The sequence below is a fragment of the Daucus carota genome, chromosome 4 (genome assembly GCF_001625215.2).
Source record: "Daucus carota subsp. sativus chromosome 4, DH1 v3.0, whole genome shotgun sequence".
NCBI lineage: Eukaryota > Viridiplantae > Streptophyta > Magnoliopsida > Apiales > Apiaceae > Daucus > Daucus carota.
Window position 1 is genome coordinate 20,363,311 of NC_030384.2, and position 19,138 is coordinate 20,382,448.

Sequence of the window (19,138 nt, forward strand, 5' to 3'; positions counted from 1 at the left end):
TACTTCATCATACTATAAAAAGCTTGCCAAAAAATAACGTAAAGAATCTGTTCGAACGGAGGGAGTACTTATCAATTAATAATCTTCTTTATAATTTTTCTGTTCTATACAGTGGCAATTTACAATTATACCAAACTCATTGTAATAATATTTTTGCCTCAGTTCATAATATAATGATATATACCGGACTGATGATATATTTATTTTGTAGATAATTTACTAAACAGTATTGCAAAATCGTTTACTACGTATTCCTCGGCAAATAAAAAATTCTCATATATCAAAGATTTAACGGATGTATCGAGAAACTGGCCACTGCATTTTGATTCTGCAAGACAATAACTTCTCGAAATGGCGCGTGTAAAGTTCGCGTCTTCTTTTACTGTGAACAAAGGACTACAGCTAGGCAACTCAATCTAAACCCTTAAGACAAAATCCGTGTCTGAATCTCAAACCACACACTCATCTCGATGCAAGCAAAGCTCTCCACTACTCGATTAAGAAGAAGCCGCCTTAGAGAAACGAAGTACTCTGAACTTTAACTTCTCCTCACAGTCCAACTACTCTCAAATTGAAGACCATGTCGGAGAAAACAACTTCCTCTGTAAGTTATAATTCACTCCCTTTGTTCAACTAAGTGTATTGAATGATTCTGTAACTGTAAACCTATCTGTTATGTAATAAATATATTCCTACCTGCAGTTTATTATGAATGATTTGAGCCCCTACAGTCCTATAGACACTGTCGACACAACAACTTATGACTGGAAACTGAGAGTAAGAGTGCAATCATTCTGGAAGAGCCTGAGCAGAGAGAAACAGGAATTTTGGGGAGTTAACATGCTACTAATTGATGACTCGGTACAGTCCTCTAAATATGTGCCTATTTCATAATACTTTATATAGAAAATATTTGTGTATCTGATTTTAAAAATTTGACTTGCTTTGTGAATATAGAATGGTAGAGTTCATGCTTTTGCCAATTCCAAATACTGTGGTGACTTGCTGAAGGAGATAAAAGAAGGAGAAATTTATGTTATCTCCAATTTTAAAGTAAAAGATTATTTGGGAGATGAGAAATACAGAGCTGTACGCAGCAAAAAACATATTTTTTTTACTCCTCACACACTCTTCAAGAAAGCCACAGATGTTGGACTACCAATTGAGTTGTATGCTTTTGACTTATTCCATTATGATGCAATTGAAAAGCTTGCAGACGACAATCGGTTTTTAATTGGTAATACATTTTCCGAGTCACATATTCACACAAAAATATGTCAACCTTATTTAGTAACAAAGCCTTTTCTTAGCAGATATGGCTGGCAAGGTGATAAATGTGCAAGACCTAATCAAAATCAAAAAAAATGATGAAGAAAAAACTCTCTTCAAGTTTCAAATCTCCAATGGAAGGTAAAAATAATTTAAACAGTAATGACTACTAGGCAGCTCATTGCTAATTCGAAGATCAACTGAATGTTCTTCTACTGTTACAGCTCTACTGTGCACGTAACCTTTTTTGATCAGTTTGGAGAATTAGCGGAGAAGGATTTTGGCAACGCGGACCGCAGGAATCTTTATGTTATAATATCCTGTGCGAAAGTTGGTCGCTATGAAGGTTCTGTCTAAATTGGAATAAGTACTATTTCAGCTCCTTAATGCAGTTCACCATACTTGATATTATTCAAATGCACAGGTCTGCCACATTTGTCCAACTACCCTGCCACAAGAGTTTATATCAATCCTAAACACTATTGCATAAATGAGTTGAAAAGAAGGTGGTAACTTGATTTATAGTTATGTATTTTATTTAAATAAATATAGAATATATTCTTTTTCCAAAAGTATAACACATTTCAATGCATTATAGTATTTCTGAGAAAAAAAATGAACCTGTTGTGGTTGAGATGGTTGAGATACCAGAGGAGGAGGAGGTCGTTGTTGAAATGCCAAGGAAAATATTCAAAGTTAAGGATATAAAATCCTTGCCTAAAGATTTCGAGAGGTTGTCTTTCTTTAATTTTTTTTATATAAATGGAAAAAAACTATTTAAGCCGTATTTACAAATGCAGTGTTGTTTTTACAGGATAGCATCTTTTGTGAAGTCACGGTCAAAAGGATTACTGATAACAAAAATTGGTACTTCAGGAAGTGTACAGGCTGTGACTTAGAACTGGAACTTGAGCATGGAAAATTCATATGTTCACGTCCTAATGGTTGTGGTCGAATAATCCCATACCCAGATAAGAGGTCTACCTTTTGCACATAAATCTTACCAACTGCTACAAAATGAATTTATGATGTTCCTTTTACTAATACATGTCTAAAATCAACATTTGTTAGGTTCCGGTTGTGCACTCTATGCTCAGACGAAAGTGGTTCGGTTGCAATTATCTTCCCAGATCACGAGATTACAAAACTGATTGATAAAACAGTGATTGACCTACATGCTGATTGTAGTGATGTTCGTAATTCTTCCATTGCTCTAATTATTTGGTAAATAATGTCCCCCTGTTTTATTATTATTAACTTGAAAGTGTTGTACATAGGAAGCCGAGGAGGAAAAATTTCCAGAAATTCTGAACATGTTCCTCAAGCAGAAATATACCATCAACCTTTCTATCAACCTGGAAAATGTTGAAAAAGGTTCGACTGTTTTCCATGCAAAGGAAATTCTGCAGGCACAGGAAAAAGGGGACAGCTTTGATCCGAATAGTGCAACTGTGGTTGAAATCGGAGATATTTCCTTGGTCAATGTATGTCACTAATTATAGTATTGTCAAATTTAAAACTAAATATTGTAATATGAGACGTGTTTTTTTAGGAATCTGGGACGGAGCAAAATGCAAATGAAACTCCAAACACTGAGAAGTCAACCAACATGAAAACGAGACCACGAAATATTTCCGAATCTTTGGCTTTCAATCCTACTGATGCATCCGTTTCTCCTCTGGTGAAGAAAATTAAAGTGGAGAAGGTATGCCTAGCTGGCCATTTAGTAATGATTTTTTTCAATGCAAAAAAAAACAACAACAAATCTTCTGTTTTGTTTCAGATTTCTAAATGAGAATCTCGGTCATCAATGTTGCCATCCAACAAGTTCAATGATGGTCATCATCTTTTGTGTTTATTTCAGTTCAGCTCATGTACTAGAACAAACTAATTTGGTTACTATCTGTACTTTTTATTTTTAACTATTAAGGTCTGTACTATTGTGAACATATTTTTGTTGCTGTCACAACTACAGGGTTATGTTTGAACTATATGCTTCTATTGGCACTACTGTTCTGTTTGTCACATAAATGCATATTCTGTTAGGTGTAAACAATTAATTCAAACAAGGAATTAACTGATGTATATAAGCACACATGCAGTCTTTATTTTACCACAGCAAGTTAAAACAATGGCAAGCAATCACTATACTGCAGTTGAGAAGTTAAAACCTGGAGTTGATCAGTACAAAATTAAGGTCCGAGTCATCCGTTTATGGAGAGGAGCTACAAAATCAGGAGAGGAATTCAAGAGTTTCAATGTCATTGTCATAGACCAGAAGGTATTTTTGATATGATGTTTATGGTATCTGAAACTGAAAACTTTTTGTGACACTGATATTGTAAGGAATTTCAATTTATACGGTTTGTTGGAAGAGTGTACAGTATTAAGAACTTTGATGTCCAAATTTACAAGCAAACTGAAAAGTTCAGAGTGTTAAGGAATGCTACTCAGCTGGTGTTTAATCAAGACACAATTTGCCAGCAGCTTGCAGATGATGGTGTCACAATACCAGCAAATGCTTTCGACTTCTACGATCACAGCCAGCTGGAGGAACTGTCTAAACAAACTACTTACCTAGCAGGTGATTTAACATTTCTTGAGACTGTTGTGTTTAAAATAAGATATCTGATGCAAGCTCATTTTGTGGTATGCAGATGTGGTGGGAATCATTAAGGACTATGACAATATAAGAGATTTAACAAACAGACATGGACAGAGTCAAAGGCAGGCAAAATTTTATATAACCGACGGAAAGTAAATTTTTTTTCTGTGTATTCTAATTTTATACTCCTCCTACCCAGTTGCCCTGTTTTGATCTCTTTGTTTATTTGTAGTTCAAACATAAGTGTTACTTTCTGGGATAATTTCGGCCAAAACTTTGATAAGCTGATGAAAAGTGGTTTGGAAAAGCCAGTTATTATCATCATTTCAGGATGCAGGGTTGGGAAATGGAATGGTAAACACTATACTATCTATGATGATCATTAACACTCCTTATATGGTTTCTGTAATTTTACATCGACTTACAGGTGAGATAGACATATCAAACAACACAGCGACAACTGTATATCTCAACTACAAGCACCATAGTGTAGTGACACTAAGGAAATTGTAAGTGAAACTCTAAACTTTTGTATCTCCATATAACTGGCTGCTCTTTATGTCCACCTAACACATACAACTCATTTGTTTAGGTTGACAAACCCTGAATTTGCCAAGAAGGCTTTAGGAAAACCAAAAGTCAAGTCAATGGCTATGGCAACAGTTAAAGAACTTGAAAACCTGGGAAAAGATGACATTGAGGTTATTAAATTCAGCCAGTTAGAAGCTTTTGTCTATTACCTTTAAACCATGAGTGTAGTATCTTTCCTATTTAAACTTTATAATATAAATGATCTATTCAGGGATTTTTCATGGCACATGTGAAGATTACTAAGATTGATGAAACTTTTAGCTGGTTTTACAATGCTTGCACAAGTTGTGACATGGAGGTCACAGTTGGAAATCCATGTCCAATATGTGAAGCTTGCAACAGATACGTTCCGTATCCCCAGAAAAAGTTAGTGCTTCCATTAACAAATTTTCTCAATTATATGTTCAGTACCTTATGATAGTCACCCACCATTTGCATGTAGGTTTAAAATTCATGTTGTTGCTGAGGACCAAACCGGCCAGATGCCAGTAGTGTTACGAGACAGAGAAGTGCGTGCAATAACTGGGAGAAGAGCTTCTGATTTTGCTGATCAGGTATTTGTCATCTTTTACGTATTCAATTGACTGTAGAAATCAAACTAAGAGTTCTTCACACCAGATTTTCAGTGTGCAAGCCTTTCCGGGATGTGTGCTTGGTATTACAGATAAGGAATACAGTATAGTGATCCAGATTAGGGAGGCAAACGTTTTGAACAAGTTCAAGTATTACTGGGCTACTAACATCTGCAGAGGTTTTGTCAAGCTTCCAGCAGAGGCAGACGAAGGTGCTTCCAGTAGTCGTGCACCAACATCACAGGTATATTTTTATACAACTCAACATCCTGTCAATTAGTATGGACGATAAACATACTTTTATAATAACAGGCAGCCGAATCAACTGACAATGATCAAGGAATCTCAACTGTGGACTTAAACTCCAGCTTAACAGTTTAACAAATGCACACTGCTGTATGCTGCTGCTCTGCAAAGTTGCAATTTTCACAAACTGTAAATTTCCCCTAATGCAAAAGACTGATTACTTTTGGCCTACTGTTAGCATCAAAGAACAATTAACCTTGCTGTATAAGGAGTTGTACCCTTCTGAAATTTTATTATTCAGAAATTATCAAGTGAAAAATCTTTTGGGATTCTTATTGTGCACATTCGACTGTTGAAAAGCACCAAATATATATGCCAAAAAACTCTAATAGAATTCTGCAGGTGCCATAGAAAAAGCTAAATTTGTAGCATAGGCTTTGCAGGGCACTCATACTGGACTGCATATATGAACAGGAATCCTGAGGTAAAGTAACAAGATTCCTTTCAATAATAGCTACCAGCCAACAAAAATACTGTGAGGACAAGTGAAACTTGGAAAGAAGTGCAATCACCTGTGCCTTTAAATCCAGCTCCGCTTCAAAGAAAATATTCACACAAACATGGCTGAGATCCCATACCAGATGATATCAAATCTACGGCCTCAAATAACAACCGCTTGGAGGCTTAAAGTCCGAGTAACGAGGATTTGGCAGGCCATTACTCAGCAGGGAGATACAGTTGGTATAAACTGTATTTTCGTCGATGAATTGGTAAGTGAAACCAATTCTTTAGCTACCAACTATTCATTCTTAGGGTTTATTAGATTACTAATGGTATTTCTGCACTAATAGGGAGGCCGTATCCGTGCCTGGATTGCTGCTGCAAACATGAATCAACTTCAGGGTTTGATTACGGAGGGAGAAACCTATAATGTGCATAACTTTGTTGTTAGGCAATATGGTGCCATGCAAACTGAAAGATGCTTTGAAAATGATTTCTTCATCCAATTGTATCATATGACTAACATCTTTGTAGCTGAAGATGTGGATTATATCCAGCGTCATGTGTTTCAGTTCACTAACTTATCAGCTATAATCGATGCTGCAAGGGAAAGCAACTTTCTAATCGGTCAGTTCTTTTGGTTTACTACAAGAGTTCCTTAAAGCCAGTGTAGTTTTTTGTAACTGCCTATTCTGTTATGTAGATGTTGTTGGCGTTCTACAACAAGTACAGCCTATGACTTCCTACAGGAACAAATATAACCAGCTCAAAAACAGCATTCAGTTTACCATCAACGATATGAAGTTTGTGTTAAACTTTTAAATCTATGCTTTAATAGAACTATTTCATGTTGACCCACTGAATATTTGTATATATCTCTTAACAGCAGTCCTGCGCAAGTAATATTCTATGATGAAATGGCGCAATCTTTTGATCAGGAACTCCACAATGCTGGCCAGCATCCAGTAATCCTTATCATCTCCAGTGTTAAAGCTCGCATGATCCAAGGTAGTCCTCAAAAAAATACATTCCTGTTTATTACTATCTTTATAAACACATTGTCAACTAAATGTTTTAGGTGAGGTGAAGTTGACAAACTATCCTGCGACTAGGTTTTTCATAAATCTTCATCATGAAGCTGTGGAGGATCTGAGAGATGCATTGAGGTTAGTAAATTCTCCTATGTAATGCATGTTTTTGTAAATAAGTGTGAACCGATTGAATGGTACAGATTGGCAAATTGGCGTCTCCATTGATGTTCGGAAATGAAAGACACCTACAAGAGGATTCTACTACCTCCATCATTCCATCATGCTATTCCAATTATTCAATCGTCTTACTTATCTTATGTCATGTATGGTTTGCAAGCCAGATTAAAAACTTTGTATTATTCTTAAGATAATTGTTAGGTCCAATCAGACGTAGAAGGGGGGGGTTGAATACGTCGTACCAATTTTCTTCGATTTAATTTAATTGCGGATAATCTTTGTTTCAGTCCATGTTAAATCAATCGTAAATAAATAACTCCAGCAAGTCGGGGAATATTCTTGTATTAGAAATAATCCTCGGGTGCTACAAATTCCAACACAAGTGTCGGCTGCAGAGACTACAATCACTCTATTACAAACTCTCGATAAATACGATCTTCTAATTTAACTCTCGAGAACGTGTATAGTGTGTGCACTTACAAAGTGTGTAGTTGTTTTCAAATGAAAACACAAAGCCCTATTTATAGACTTTACAAAATCTAACCATGGTTAACGAGTTCGTCCTGGACGACTTGAGTTCGTCCTGGACGGATTCGTTTTATAAAAATAAAACTAACTCCAAAGCACATGAGATTGGCGCCACTTTCATATACATATATATATATGAATATATGTATAGCTAAGTTGCGCTCCATATATACATATATGTATATTTCAGTGCCTTCAATTGTGATAGTCAAACTTGGCGCCTCCTGGTCAAAGATTGCGCTCAACAGTGCTTCTATGTATATGCCTTAGAAGATTTTACTGAAGTTGCGCTTGAACTTGGTTGGAGAATTGTGGCGCAAACTTTGACTGTGAGTCAAAGGTTGCGCCTCACTTGGGCACCACTGAACTACAGTGAGTTGCCTTAGCCAGTTTTAGAAGAGGTTGACTCAAGTCAAAGTTGGCGCTTTGACTTGAGGTCAAACCTTGCGCCACTGCTTTGTACACAGCCATGACTTAGAGAATATAATTAGAAATGCTGTGAGTAAACCTTGGAGTCGCAAACTTTGACTGGTCAAAGTTTGCGCTCCAAGTGCACTTATATCCTCCTGTAATGAACTTGGTACTTAGACAATTTCTCATGTCTTTCCATTTTGCATACTAATTAAATATACATATATATATAATTAATTGTCTTTAATTAATTACTTGAATTATTCAAATTCAAATAATTCACAATTAATATATATATATATATATCTAATTAATAAGTCCCTTTGGCAATGAATACAGGAGCAGCTCGATTGACTTGATCAATTAATCCGTTGATCGAATCCACTGAATACTTTCGTATGTCCTGACGTCCTGTGCACTGGTCTGGTTCACGAACGACTCGAACTGAAATGATTCTTTGAATCCTTTGCTTGATAACATACTTGATCAGTCATTCCGGGTTAGATGTTGCTTCGATAAATTTGATTATAAATAATCAAATTAAATATACTGAAATCTTCTGGTCTTTGATACTTGTTTTTCAGGCAATCTTGATAACAGACACATTGAACTTTATTCTTCACTGAGGCTTGAACATATTAATGAACTTCTTTCAGTGGACAGATGCTCGTCTCAGATATCTTGATTGTCTTTGTCTGTTCGTATCGAATCTCCAACCTGTAGATTCCTGTATAATACTTACGTATTGTTTCCTGTCTTTTGTTGTGTTGAGTTATCGTAATTACAGTTACGTTACATTATGCTTTACAATAATGGTGCCGTAGGTTTTTATAAATCTGTTTTAAGAACTCTGTATGAAGAGCTCTGTAACTCTTATGTCATTTGCAATCTATATTCAAGTATTAACACTTGGGACTTTACCATGCTACGTTTGGTTTAAATGTACTCATCATTTTCAAGTTTAAGTGTTTATCGGATATGGCACAATATCTCTCTTGGCAGTATTATTGCAGAAACTAAGAATTTTATCAATTACAAACATATTTATTTTGTCGATGCCCAGCAGCGCGGGCTTAAATACTAGTATTTATATTGTGTGATTTCAGTTGTAGAGCGCCAGAGTAGCAGGGACGTGGAAGAAATGGCCAGCTCTTTTATTTTGCCTCTCAAGATGGAAACGGATCAAATTTTATATCTTAAGCAATTAAACTTTGTAACACTTTGACTATTCAGTACTGATCATCAAATTTGTTTATTAAGCAATGTGACTTTGTACCACTTTAATTATCCAGTACTATTGTGTAACAAATTTCTTGCAAGAATGCAATTTAATTTCCAAGCCCTGCTGTTTATATACAATTTTTGATTTTTAAGGTGCTATTGGGTCGGGTTCGTGTCTGTTCGTGTCGGGTCGTTTCGGGTCAGACAAGACCCATTTTTTACTCGTGTCAAAACAGGTCGGGTTCGGGTAAATTTAACCCACAACAGGTCGGGTTCGTGTCTTATTTTTTGTACCCGATTCGGGTCGAGTCGTGTTCGGGTTGAGTTAAAAAAAAACCAGGTAGGTTCAACCCGGCACGAACCCGACCCATTACCCGAAATTGCCACCCCTACCTGATATGCTAGTTTCTCGCATCTTAAAAGCGAGGTACTTCCCAGAGGTCCATATTCTGAATGCTGCACAGAGACAAGGCTCCAGTTTTATTTGGCAAGGTTTGTGGCAAGCTAAAGAAATTTTATGTAAGGGCTTCAGATGGGTAGTTGGCGACGGTCATAGTATCAAAGCAACGAAGGATCCTTGGTTAGCAAAAAAGATTGATTTCAGAGTCGAGAATCACTTGCGCTATGAAGGTAGGAATGAAATTGTTTCCTCTCTTTTTTACCCAGGTACTAAATTATGGCACTCAGATAAAGTATTTGAGCAGTTCAATATTGCTGATGCAAAAGCTATTCTGGCAACCTCTGTGCCGCAACATTCTGTTGAAGATAGAATAGTTTGGTCCATGTCTACTGATGGAATATATAATGTGAAGACTGGATACCATTTTTGGTATAATCGGCATGTTTGTAACTCTTTATGTACTCGATCTGGGGGCTGGAATAAACTTTGGAGACTCACAGTGCCTCATAAGTTGAAAGTGTTTTTATGGCGGTTCTGTAGGAATAATATTCCAGCAAGACATCGCCTTAAAAGTAAAGGTGTTCTTGTCACTATTCAATGTCCAATGTGCAGCATCGACGTAGAGCACCTGCTCCACGTGTTTTTTGACTGTCCTTTTGCAAAGAGTTGTTGGCAGGCTGTAGGTTTTTCTCTTGACATGTCTCAAGTGTACTCAGCCCCAGAATGGCTACTTAGTAAGCTAGATACATCGAACCAGGCGGAGAGTGTAAAGCTGACAACTGTTCTGTGGGGTATTTGGTTCTGGCGCAACAAGAAGGTTTGGGAGGACAAGTCGGTTACTGCAGAGATAACCATGGAGCTAAGTTTCAAAAATGTTAATGAATGGAGAAAGGCTAGAACGAAAGTGAAACCTGCTGGTACAGAGACTTTCCAGTCAGATGTAACAAGGGAGCGAAAATGGAGCGCCCCCCCGTCAGGTTTGCTTAAGATCAACGTTGATGCTTCGATTTTTCCGGAGGCAGATACTTTTTCGGTAGGAATGGTTATGAGAGATCAAAATGGCATGTTTGTCGAGGCCAAAGTAATAGCGTTACCATGTCCTGCTACGGTCATGGAAGCCGAAAGTATTGGAGTGAAGGAGGCCCTATCCTGGGCTATACAGAGAGGCGATGATTGTGTTATAATAGAATCTGATTCTCTGCTCACAGTTAGAGCTCTGCAGGGCAACAAGTCCTATTTGCTTGAGGTTGGTCATGTGGTCGAACAATGCAAATTGCTGCTTCAGTCTGCTCTTGGATTTGTGGTTACTCATATTCGTAAGCAAGCTAACAAGGTAGCTCATAGTCTAGCTAGAATTCCTTGTTCAATCAATTGCTTTCATGTTTTTACGTCTCCTCCTTCTCAATTATTGGAGACTTTGAAGAATGATTTTCCTTATTGAATGAAGAAGTTCCTTAGTTTCAAAAAAAAAAAATCTGATACTATGTTAAGTGGCCAGTTCTGCTAAAAGCTTAAGGTGTTAAGAGGAGGGCTCATCAGGATCATATTCTAACACATTGACTCGACATCGGCCATCTAAAATTCAAATTATTCTAAAAAACTAGTTTCGGACTAACTTTTTATCTTATTTTTTAACCGCATAAACTACTCATTTATATATCAAAAATCATTATATTATATATGATATATTAATCAAATATAAAAACATATATAAAAAAACATATATCACTGTATCTTCACCCCATACGGTTATTAAAATTTGTCAAGATCGATCACTACCGTCTACAGTTATTGCTAGTCATTGTCGCTTCTCACCCTTATTTATGATTCATCATAGTTAATAATTATCTTTCACCACCACACAGTTATTATCATCACTTGCTAGCATTATGGAAATCGTAAAATTATACTCCCTCTGTTTGGATTTAATGGACGTTTTAGAAAACTTAAGTTGTCATTTAATAACAGTCGTTCTCATTTTTCAATACCAAACACTGCTTCCACTTCCTGTATTGACCCTATTCAATGCTTTAATTTCACATTAATTCAAGTAACCACACAGGGGTATGAAAGAGAATTTATTCAGCATTAATTGTAGTCCCACATGAAAAGTTGTTTTTTCTTAAGAATTGTGTAAAAACCTTAAACGACTGTTAATTCATAACAGAGGGAGTAATTGAGTATAGATAAGTATTATCGATAGATTTTCATAAATATGACAAATAAAAATCAATGATTTATTTTACGAAATAGTGATTAATTATGTATTAACCGGTAACTTTTGTTGTTATAAATAATGATTAGGAAACTGCTTTCTATTTTTTAATGTGAGCAAATGACAAAAATATCTTTTTTTAACCTTTTTTGTCAGACGGTCAAGAATACCATTTTCTATGTAGATGGTCAAGAATAACACTCCGATACGCGTTTTTAAAATGAGTATATCAAGATTCACATCCTTGAAATGAGTATAACATGTATATTACTCCCTCCGTCCCTTTTTACAGGTTCATTTTGCTTTTCAAAAGGTCAAATTGACCAATTTTTGACTACACATTACAAATTATCTACTCATTATTTCTAAAATCTGAAAATTGCATATTAAAATAGACTAAATATACTTTCTAATGATATAATTTTTATTATTTTTCTCAATTATCTGATACATGTAAAGTTCAGTCAAAGTCTAGTCAATTTGACTAGTCAAAAGTCAAAATGAACATGTAAAAAGGGACGGAGGGAGTATTTTTTTTTCATTTTTAGAAAGACCGAAAGGCATTCTGATAGTTATATACATTGAAAATGCCGATACATGTTGTCAAAATTGGTAACCCTCTTAAAATTTAGTGTTTTATTATTCTAAGATTCATATAATAAACAACACGACACCCTCCTCTGCACATATAACATCGTTTATTCAAAATCACTAATCATTAATGTCACCACATCGTCATCAATTTTCTCTCGTCGAGAAATTATATACATCAAATGTTGATAAATCGAATTACCAATTCTCGAAAAAAGTAATAGGATGGTATTTCTGATCAATAATTAAAAAATGAGTATTTTCGTACAACTATATACAAAAAATGATATTTTTGTCAATTTTTCACTTTATTTAATATTTTAAACTCGATTCGGTTCAGGTTCAACTAAATTTATTTTGGAAAAATGAACTTTTACATATTTATACAATAATACCACTTTTCAAAATTATGACAAAAATTACCAATCTTTTACCTCTTTTAAGAATGGATTATCACGTATATTAATATTTATAGTCTAATTAATAAGGGGATAATTGATGATAAGTTGACGATGTTGATAATCGTGTTGGTGTTTGACGGTGATATACGTGCATGTTGTATAAGATAAAAAAAATAAAAATTATTCGATTAGTTACTCATTCTCAGAATAGGAATACTTAATGTCCAGAAATGCATAATATAAAATATTTTCAAGCCATTCTCACAACCGGTAACACGTAATATCCAATCCTAGAATGTGTAACAGGTTTTTTAGGAGAAAAAGTTAAAAAAATTATTTATTTTGTTACCCATTATGAGAATGCATAGCCTGTAAATCCTAGTTAAGAATATATATTAGGATGATATTTATGATCATTCACATGCAAACTGATATTTACATGAATAAAATCGGCTAAAGGTGATAATTTTGTCCTTTAACCTTTGGTGAATTCAGGACCTTTTATCATATCTACTTGCGTGTAATTAATTAGGTTGCAAACACATATTGTAAGAGGGTCGTATAGTAGTCATATGTTATGTTGAGCTTTGAGCAGGTGGATATTGTAATCAACAGGACACTATGGGGCCGTTTGGGTGAGCTTAAAATAAGTGCTTCTTACTTAAAATAAAAAATTGAAGTATAAGTTAGAAGTTAGTTAAGACTTATAAGTGATTAAAGTGTTTGGGAAAAAAGTAGAAGTCGTGAAACAAAAGCTAGGAATCCTAGCTTTTTATAAGTGCTTCTCGACTTTTTACACAAACGGTACGAAAAAGTGCTTCTAACTTAAAACTCCAGAAGCGGGGCTTAAAAGCCCCAGCCAAACACCCACTATATATATGAAGGTTGTAAGCTCTGACATTAGCATATGGCAAAACGAAGAAAAGAAAAGAAATCCTGAATTCTGCGCATTTAGTGATTAAATGGTAAGGTTTTCTTGAATGCCCATAAATGATCCCACTATACGCCCGCCTACATCTAAAAAACTCTCGCATCCATGCAGAGGTTTGACCTTCCCTTTTCTTTCTACTTGAACAGGATACTTGATCAGATGTCCCCTCATACTTATTACTTCATCTGCTGAAAATATCTTCCAGTTCAACTCCCCCATCAATCTCACCCTTCTCGCGCATTCCAGAGATTCTGGTCTCGTAAAGCACTCCTCCATCACTCCCAGATGCTCTACCCACAATGACATTCTGTATCCGTGTATCTACATATATCAAACGTAGTCAGAAGCTGTCTGGTTCATTGTTAATGAGCCCGTTTTACGTTTTAGTCAGATACTGATTAGCTGTCTGGTTCATTGTTAATGAGCCCGTTTTACGTTTTAGTCAGATACTCATTAGCTGTCTGGCTCATTGTTAATGAGCCCGTTTTACATTAATAACAAGAATATCACATCAGATCTAGTGTTTACCTGTCCTCTGGGGCCAGACGTTCTTGTTGCCCATGTATGATATGGTTGATAGGCTCCCATGGCAATCTCTGTGTCTCTAGTGCCTTCTAAGGAACGTTGATTGATATTCGCAGACCCCATAATAATGTACTCATCGTCTACTATCATGCCTTTTGAATGGACATATATCATGAATCTTCTGCTCTTCCGACAAAGTCCCTAAATTAGTTCACAGAAGTGTAATTTGCATTTAGCTTATATATGCTTGTATAATAGTTCAGAAAAGATCTCGAGAAGCAGAACAAAACTGAAGTTTGAACCTGAGGTGTTCCAGCACCAAGACCCTCAGCTGATTCGTCGTCGCTGAATTCCTCCCTGTTCCCTAGACAGTAGAAGTTCAAGTAATCTTGTGGTGAAAATGCATCTTCAAGTCCGACTTCCACTAAAGCCTTGTATATTGTCTCATACATCATTTGCATTGTTTTGTGCTGTAATATCAAGAAAGGAATTATCAAGTCATAATTTACATCAACGTATTATTCTTGGACTAAACATGACTTGTAGCACTCAAAGTACCTGCCAAAACAATATTGCTTGAGTGGGAGCGCTAGTCGGATTCCCCTCTGGCCACATTGGGATAACAATGTATACTGCAAACCTTTCATGTGCTCTGATTTTGTTCGCTACTTTAAGTGCAATCTCCATTGGAATCAAATTGTTAGCACCTAAAGATATACAATATACACCCCTTTAGATTAGTGCAATGTTTTTTTACCATCAACTCAAGTGAGAAACAGAAGAACTCACACAACTATCAGACATTTAACTCATTTGTTTTCATGATTAAATATCAGAGTGGTCACTTTACTCACTGTCTTAACAGGGTATCATTTGAATCACTAAAATCATTATAAATATCAAACAAGTATACACAGTTTTATTGAATGTTATCGGTGATGAAAGTAATATATTACATCCACTTCAGTGACGACTTTGATATTCAACTCTTTGTTTTCTTATGTTTTCTATCATCAGGCTAATGAAAAAGTGTGAAGCCTAAGTATGCAAAGAAGCTTTTGTTCACTTGAAACAAAACAAAACTTAAAAACTACTTTGATAAATTAATATATATGCTAGTTATACTTGTGAAAATTTAACAGCTCACCAAGCTCTTTGTAAGAGGTCCAATTAAATGAGGAGCCGATAAAGTACTGATTCTCAATATAGATAAAATGCTGGGCAGCACGGATGGCCTTTACATACGCTGAATGTATGCTCATATCAATAAGAACATTCTTCCCACAAACCAAGTTCTGTTGAGACAAGTTACTAATTAAATTCCAGAAGGAACATGAAAATAGACCAAGTAACTTGTTTCTGTATACCTTGTACGTGGCTTCTTTTGGGTCTTTAGGGAATCCCTTAACAGAACTAGAGTCGATTGAACGAAAAATCTGAAAGAATAAGTAAAATGTTACAATTATGCATATTCAGATTAGTTGCATGCATTAAATTTTTACAGCAAATTCATGATGAGATACCTGAACATGCCAACCATTAGGATCACTATCATCAAGATGCGGAGCATCAGACATCCCCAGTATGTTAGGCATTCTATCTAACCGAAGTAAAGCATCATCATATGATATCTTCAGGGTTTTGATGATATGAGGCTTTCCCGCCCTATGCCACCGCTCCTCAAAGTTGGTCAGAACATCATAGGCTGCTGGGCCATCAATCTTGCAGTGCAGGTCATGCCATGGCTCTCTTGGACTCCCAGCAACCTTTGCCTGTGAAATTTTGCAGTGTAGGTCATGCCATGGCTCTCTTGGTTGCTAAAATCAGTTGATTAAATAGGGTAAGATAATGAGTGCAAAGGACAAATGAGAGCAATGGCATTACCGCAAAGGTAGGATTATGATAGTCATCCTTATGCACAGTCTGTAATGTGCTGAAAATAGGGTGGTGTGGAGTATCATATCTCCCATCACATAGATCAAGTCCTCCGAGAAAAGCTATAATTTTTCTCTTATTGTCTCCAGCATCAGTATCAACTATTACAGTCTTCTGATGGTGTGTATAAATTGTTCCCACTTCCTGATCTCAAAATTACATAAAACCTTTATTATAGTGTGCAATCTTCTTGACGTGGGAAACTGAACAAGACTTAAAAGAAAATGACAATTGCAAACTTCTTTAGAAAACACTTAAAGATGAAGAAAGGTTAGTCCTCCCTACATGAATTGTTGATATAACTTTACATATTGAAAAAATTAAAAAGTTCACGCAGGCATTACCCAGCGCAAATTCTTAAGCTTTTGTTGCTATATAACTTCAATTCATCAATTGCGATAACAATATTACTATAATGTATTGCTCTAAAGTAAACAGATGATCGTGAAAGATTTTGTAAATATTGTAAAATGTCAAAGTTATATGCAACATACCTTCTTTTTAACCCAACTATGTCGCTTTCCAGCAACACGAGGGCAGAGTAGGACTTGCACTGCAGAGTGCTTGAAGTAACTCCGAGTTTCTTCATCATGGGTTTGCATCAGTCCATCCTGAAATGGTTCTTGTTCAACATTTCTAAAGATACAATCTATAATCAATATATAATTGGAATGATGACCAAGTTTTATGATCTATATTAATGTAACAAATAAAGACACGCTTCCTAGCATTATATCTGCACATATATGCAAACAATTGAAGACAAAATGTCTTAGTGTAGTTTGGGATTCCTGTCAAATCTCATCACAATAATTTTGCACCAACTTATTTCCTTTCAAAACTTCCCTCTACCTATCATGTTCTCTTTTATTTTAGCTCATTTTATTTTCCCTAACCAAACACAACATAAGTAATTAACGTGTAACTAAGATTTATTGTGGCTTTCGCTTAATCTTAGACGGAAAGCTGAGAGATGTCTGAAATTTGATTGCACAGATTCCTAAAATGGTTAGGAACTATAAGTTATAGTTGCTAACTTGGCTCTCAGAAAACAAACTCTTTGTTTGGCCTTGGCCTACAATTTAGTGCGGAAAGTATAGCTTGCGCCTGGCAAAAACATGGGTGGAAGGGGGACTACATTCTTTGGCCTGTGGAGTGGCATCCTGAGTATAAAAAGATCTAGTGAAATAGTGATATACTCTAGCGACGTTATGTGGTACCTATTCAAATAACTACAGGGTTGTTATGATTTTTAGAAGGTCTGAAGACATATATATGGTTGATAAAATCTTAAGCTAGTAATCTTGAAATAAGAAGTTGTATATAAGGTTTAGAATAGATTACAGAGAAAATGCAAGTGATGACATAAGTGGGGAAATGAGGAAACACAACAATTAAAGGTGAGAGCTTACTGTCTTGTAGCCCATGATGTTCCTAGAAGTAGGATCATCCCATAAAAGCAGTAGTACCCGAACTCCTTCTTGTGATTTGGCCTTGAGAAGTTCTCCAAGTGTGCTGCTATCCTCAGTACCAGAAGAATCACGAACTAGTTGAACTTTGTGCCACACTGACCATCCAGTAATGTAAATCAAATATCGAGCCCCGCGAATTGCATGAAATATATCATGCCAACATTTTCCATGGACATATGGCATGCCATCCTCAAGCTCCAACTTTGGAAGGCTATCATCCAAAACATGAGCATCTTGGTATAAAGTAACTATTCCACCTCTTCTCAGCGGAAAGTACGTGGAAGGGACACCTTGATAATCAGGACCACCACCTACTCCTTGATGATCAAAGTTTAACCTTTCCATTGGGGTGTACTGAATAGACAAGCTTAATTGAGCTCCCGGCTTGCACGGCTTACCATTTGTATTGATGACTGGAAAATGACCTTGTACTTTACCTCCAGAGTGAATCTTTTCTACAGGAATGGATACTATACCCATAAGCTGGGACCCTAGAATATCATTATCCTTAACCAGAAAGTGCACTTCAGCAGCATGATGTGCCACAGGAACATAAAAGTGTTGCATCCATGAAGGATTTTCATTATTAGGAATCACATAAGTTCTTCCAATCACAGCAGTTGTCACGGATATCGAGACGTATGGATCACTGGTGAGTGTACCAAGTTTTCCTGGTAATTTGTTCAACACCTCTCCTATAGCTTTATGAAAGAGATCCATATTGGGAAGATTCCTTGCCTCATAAATCCATATGTCAAGATTACCATGCAAAAGCAAAAACTTCAAAGAACCTTTAGAGGCAGTATATTGAACAATTTGTTGACTCTGGCCTCGTGTCCTTGGATCAACATATGAAATCGAATGCTTCAAGTATGGATGGGTATCATGAGACTTTATTTCCACCGATTCATGATGCGCATGGAAAGTGGTAGGTGAGGGATCACAATCTATCGATGCAGAAGAAGAACGCGGAGAAACAGGAGCAGAATGCATGTAACTTAATTTATCCTCATTAGGAGGGTAAATAGAAGTATAAGTAGGAACATTACCACTCTCTCCACTACCAACTGATTCATTATCCGAACACTCAGGAGGAGGTACTAAAGGCCTTGAATGCTGGCGATAGTATATCCGAGTTGGACCGTGTTGGAATGAACTCTGACGCTGAATGCTTGGCTGATCAGGCACCATAGAGGAATTCTGTTGCGGCCTCTGGTGGTACTGGTACAACACTGGGCTAGATTGTGAACTCGAGTTTGTTATTCGAGGACCTGGCTGTGTTTTGTAAGCGCATTGATAAGGGTGAGGATAGTTGTAGCCATAGGGATTCCCTGTATAGTGAAAATACTGCACATGATACGGCTGATGTTGATTTTGGTTGTGATTTTGATGTTGATGTGGTTGATTTTGTTGATTTTGTTGATAAGGGTATCTATAAGCATTAGGAAATGGAGAATTGTAATTATAATTATCCATATAAAACAGAATCAAACAGGTTCAACAAGTTGCATTACAT

The 19,138-nt window shown here is 36.2% G+C and overlaps 6 protein-coding genes across 7 annotated transcripts in view; 5 read left to right on the plus strand and 1 right to left on the minus strand.

The window, feature by feature from the left end:
- Positions 1-9,270, plus strand: part of LOC108219457 (tRNA-specific adenosine deaminase TAD1) — a 47,045-nt gene extending 37,775 nt beyond the window's left edge. For both annotated transcript variants that reach the window (XR_010291282.1, XM_064091819.1), the window contains one exon: positions 9,038-9,270. The gene's annotated coding sequence lies outside the window, so the exon portion shown is untranslated. The remainder of the gene's footprint in view (positions 1-9,037) is intronic.
- LOC135152238 (uncharacterized) lies at positions 581-3,252 on the plus strand. Its single transcript, XM_064092087.1, has 11 exons — positions 581-604; positions 703-861; positions 958-1,237; positions 1,314-1,410; positions 1,494-1,615; positions 1,694-1,775; positions 1,868-2,247; positions 2,341-2,461; positions 2,547-2,753; positions 2,822-2,974; positions 3,053-3,252. The coding sequence occupies exons 1-7, from the start codon at positions 581-583 to the stop codon at positions 2,166-2,168; spliced, it is 1,065 nt and encodes a 354-aa protein (XP_063948157.1). The 3' UTR covers positions 2,169-2,247; positions 2,341-2,461; positions 2,547-2,753; positions 2,822-2,974; positions 3,053-3,252.
- Positions 2,583-4,620, plus strand: LOC135152239 (uncharacterized). The gene is made up of 8 exons (XM_064092088.1): positions 2,583-2,753; positions 2,822-2,974; positions 3,389-3,550; positions 3,616-3,853; positions 3,927-4,026; positions 4,107-4,228; positions 4,302-4,383; positions 4,467-4,620. The coding sequence occupies exons 1-8, from the start codon at positions 2,583-2,585 to the stop codon at positions 4,618-4,620; spliced, it is 1,182 nt and encodes a 393-aa protein (XP_063948158.1).
- Positions 4,688-5,553, plus strand: LOC135151992 (uncharacterized). Its single transcript, XM_064091296.1, has 4 exons — positions 4,688-4,831; positions 4,908-5,019; positions 5,084-5,281; positions 5,350-5,553. Exons 1-4 carry the CDS (start codon positions 4,758-4,760, stop codon positions 5,416-5,418), a joined length of 453 nt encoding a protein of 150 aa, XP_063947366.1. The 5' UTR covers positions 4,688-4,757; the 3' UTR covers positions 5,419-5,553.
- Positions 6,268-7,120, plus strand: LOC108216995 (uncharacterized). The gene is made up of 4 exons (XM_064091340.1): positions 6,268-6,587; positions 6,671-6,792; positions 6,863-6,950; positions 7,016-7,120. Exons 1-4 carry the CDS (start codon positions 6,520-6,522, stop codon positions 7,038-7,040), a joined length of 303 nt encoding a protein of 100 aa, XP_063947410.1. The 5' UTR covers positions 6,268-6,519; the 3' UTR covers positions 7,041-7,120.
- Positions 9,271-13,312: 4,042 nt separating the features above from the next.
- On the minus strand, positions 13,313-18,813 carry LOC108216996 (phospholipase D beta 1). Its single transcript, XM_017389849.2, has 10 exons — positions 17,563-18,813; positions 16,645-16,761; positions 16,100-16,294; positions 15,739-15,987; positions 15,583-15,651; positions 15,363-15,510; positions 14,774-14,922; positions 14,518-14,685; positions 14,219-14,416; positions 13,313-14,011 (listed from the first exon to the last, which is right to left on the minus strand). The coding sequence occupies exons 1-10, from the start codon at positions 18,811-18,813 to the stop codon at positions 13,718-13,720; spliced, it is 2,838 nt and encodes a 945-aa protein (XP_017245338.2). The 3' UTR covers positions 13,313-13,717.
- Positions 18,814-19,138: the final 325 nt, after the last annotated feature.

Coding starts and splice junctions, on each gene's coding strand:
- LOC108216995 (XM_064091340.1), top strand. CDS start 6,520: ATGACTTCCTACAGGAACAAATATAACCAGCTCAAAAACAGCATTCAG. Junction 6,588..6,670: donor TTTACCATCAACGATATGAA/GTTTGTGTTAAA, acceptor ATCTCTTAACAG/CAGTCCTGCGCAAGTAATAT. Junction 6,793..6,862: donor TAAAGCTCGCATGATCCAAG/GTAGTCCTCAAA, acceptor TAAATGTTTTAG/GTGAGGTGAAGTTGACAAAC.
- LOC108216996 (XM_017389849.2), bottom strand. CDS start 18,813: ATGGTGCCTGATCAGCCAAGCATTCAGCGTCAGAGTTCATTCCAACAC. Junction 15,988..16,099: donor ATCATAATCCTACCTTTGCG/GTAATGCCATTG, acceptor AAAATTTCACAG/GCAAAGGTTGCTGGGAGTCC. Junction 15,511..15,582: donor CAAAAGAAGCCACGTACAAG/GTATACAGAAAC, acceptor TTGTCTCAACAG/AACTTGGTTTGTGGGAAGAA.
- LOC135151992 (XM_064091296.1), top strand. CDS start 4,758: ATGGAGGTCACAGTTGGAAATCCATGTCCAATATGTGAAGCTTGCAAC. Junction 4,832..4,907: donor GTTCCGTATCCCCAGAAAAA/GTTAGTGCTTCC, acceptor ATTTGCATGTAG/GTTTAAAATTCATGTTGTTG. Junction 5,020..5,083: donor CTTCTGATTTTGCTGATCAG/GTATTTGTCATC, acceptor TCTTCACACCAG/ATTTTCAGTGTGCAAGCCTT.
- LOC135152239 (XM_064092088.1), top strand. CDS start 2,583: ATGTTCCTCAAGCAGAAATATACCATCAACCTTTCTATCAACCTGGAA. Junction 3,854..3,926: donor ACAAACTACTTACCTAGCAG/GTGATTTAACAT, acceptor TGTGGTATGCAG/ATGTGGTGGGAATCATTAAG. Junction 4,229..4,301: donor CAGGGTTGGGAAATGGAATG/GTAAACACTATA, acceptor ATCGACTTACAG/GTGAGATAGACATATCAAAC.
- LOC135152238 (XM_064092087.1), top strand. CDS start 581: ATGTCGGAGAAAACAACTTCCTCT. Junction 1,238..1,313: donor CGACAATCGGTTTTTAATTG/GTAATACATTTT, acceptor TTTTCTTAGCAG/ATATGGCTGGCAAGGTGATA. Junction 1,776..1,867: donor ATAAATGAGTTGAAAAGAAG/GTGGTAACTTGA, acceptor AATGCATTATAG/TATTTCTGAGAAAAAAAATG.